This window comes from Wasmannia auropunctata, unplaced genomic scaffold (genome assembly GCF_000956235.1).
Source record: "Wasmannia auropunctata unplaced genomic scaffold, wasmannia.A_1.0 LD319313.1, whole genome shotgun sequence".
NCBI lineage: Eukaryota > Metazoa > Arthropoda > Insecta > Hymenoptera > Formicidae > Wasmannia > Wasmannia auropunctata.
The window spans coordinates 1-2,523 of NW_012043577.1; the positions used below are offsets into that span (position 1 = coordinate 1).

General features: G+C 29.8%; 1 protein-coding gene across 1 annotated transcript; it reads left to right on the top strand.

Annotated features, from left to right (window-relative positions):
- Nucleotides 1-301: 301 nt before the first annotated feature.
- On the top strand, nt 302-1,906 carry LOC105460581 (neprilysin-like; the record flags this gene model as incomplete). The annotated part of the gene is made up of 3 exons (XM_011707067.1): nt 302-560; nt 923-1,173; nt 1,446-1,906. Coding segments are annotated over 3 exons (828 nt in total), but the record flags the coding sequence as incomplete, so codon positions are not given.
- Between the last annotated feature and the right edge of the window lie 617 nt (nt 1,907-2,523).

A 2,523-nucleotide genomic window follows, 5' to 3' on the forward strand; every position in this document is an offset into this window, starting at 1 on the left:
TCTTATCAAGTCTCCTTCTAATCTATAAGAATTGGAATCTTAAAAAAAGAATATTTCTCATTTTCATTCTTTTAGTATTTTTCTCCATATTTAAAGATTAAAATAAATTAAAGAAAGAAAATTAAAAAAGATAATATTGTGTTACATGTGTTTTGATCAATAAATTATAATTTTTGAATCATTTTAATTATCTATATTTGTTATTAAGAGATATTATGTTAAAAATATTAAATCTAAAAATATTTATCATATATTATTTGAAACGTTAATAAATTTTTTACAAAATTACACGCGTTTCTAGGTGGATTGGATGGATGAAAAAACTAGAAGAAGGGCTTTAGAAAAAATAGCCGCCATGACTTTACATATTGCCTATCCAAATGAATTGTTAGACGATAGAAAACTTGAGAATTATTACGAAGGACTTGAATTCAGTGTTGATAATTATTTAGAAAACATTTATAACTTGTCTATCTTTGAAAGAAATTTCTCATTTAGTAGACTGAGACAGCCAGTGAATAAAACAGAATGGATAATTTATGGCGAGTCGGCTGTCAACAGTGCGTTTTCCTTACTGAGCATGAACAGTATTGGTAACTACAATTCCGTAAAGCACATATAAATATTCCAAATAACAAAGAAAATTTAAAAAAATATGTAGTTGTCTATTCAGTCGTATGTCAATTTTGAATTCATTTTTATATGCAAAAAAAATTCTTTCTTCATCTCAAAATTAACTCAAAATTAATGACTAATAACTATAAATTTTATTTTAACTTCTTGTGCTATAAAATCTGGGATATAAATTTATTAGATTATTTTTTTAGATTAGATTATTTTTGCGAATTGAATAATGAGCTATACTTCAAAAATAAAATCCATAAAATTATATCAGTTTCTCATTCTTTTATTTATCTTGTAGAATTGCCTGCGGGTATTTTGCAAGGCGTGTATTTTAACAATGATTGGCCACGTTACATGAACTATGGCGGCATCGGTCTTGTTATTGGCCATGAGATTACCCACGGCATTATTGATCAAGGCAATGAATTTAATAAGGAAGGTAATCTCATGGATTGGTGGGAGCCAGAGACGAAGAAGCGTTTTCTCAAGAAGGCCGAATGTATAATTCATCAATATGGAAATTATACTGTAGAAGAAGTCGGATTGAACGTAAGATTAAATTCTTATACATTTATTTCTATATTTACCAAATTTATTGCTTTGCTATATGAAATTTCTTTTAAAATTTTGGTGCAAGAAAATCTAGATAATTATATTGATAAAATATAAGAAACTGTAGTCATATGAGGCAACTCACAATCAGATTTATTAGCTAGGCCTTTAAAAAGGCATTTGAAAGAAATATTTTTTTACTATATTAATATAGAAACATTTTTTCAAATTGAAATTTTGTCGTATTAATATATGTTATATTGTTACAGTTGAACGGGACAAACAGCCAGCGCGAGAACATCGCAGACAATGGCGGCACAAGGGAAGCCTATTACGCGTACAAAGAATGGATTAAACGAAACAAACTGGAGCAAAGATTACCGGGGTTACCGTACAGTCCAGAACAGATGTTTTGGATAAGCGCGGCTAATTTGTTTTGTTACAAGGCTCGACCGAAAGCGTATTCCCATAGCCCGACCGAATTTCGCATTCGTGGACCACTGTCGAACATGGAGGAGTTTTCGCGCGACTTTAATTGCCCGGTCGGTTCCAGAATGAACCCCATGAAGAAATGTACCGTGTGGTAGATCTCAGATGCCTGTAAAATATGTGTTAGCGATACAGGTTAACACCGTTTTTAATCTTAGAATTAGAAGTTGCAATTCTGCGTTCGTTGTTGAAACAATAAGTTTTATTCTTGACGTCTGGATTAAAGATATTTACGTCCAAATATGCCATTTCTACTTTCTAAAGGCTTTCTAAAATTGCATTTCTCAGATACCAAACTGCTCTATATTTAACAAATTAAAATAGTTATTTATTTTTTAACAATTTCTGAATATTTGTAGAATAGTTATTTTTAAGATTAATGAATGCAGTGAAGACGTCGACATCATACCATAATAGGATATAGAGATAGAGTTTACTTTTTAATATTCTGTCATAGTGACATTGCCGCAACGGAAAATATTTTAACAAAGACATGATACGATTTTATCTATTTCCCCGGCCATATTTAATGCTTAATCAAAATGGATAAGTAAATTTACTGGATGTCTTCCGAATCAAAGTTAATCAAACTTACCGTATACACGAATAACTATATAAATGTGTGTGTGTGTGTGTGTGTGTGCGTGCGTGCGTGTGTATCTTAATATCCATGTTCTATTTAATATACTTACATTAAGATAGATATATGTATATATAATATTTTATTATTATTTTATAAAGTTATGTTATGAAGAAATGAGGAGAATATTAAATAATCGGTATATTTTGCCAAATTGCTTACACAAGTTAAATGTGTATAATTAAATGTTGGTACTTCGAATCTTACGATGTTTGAAA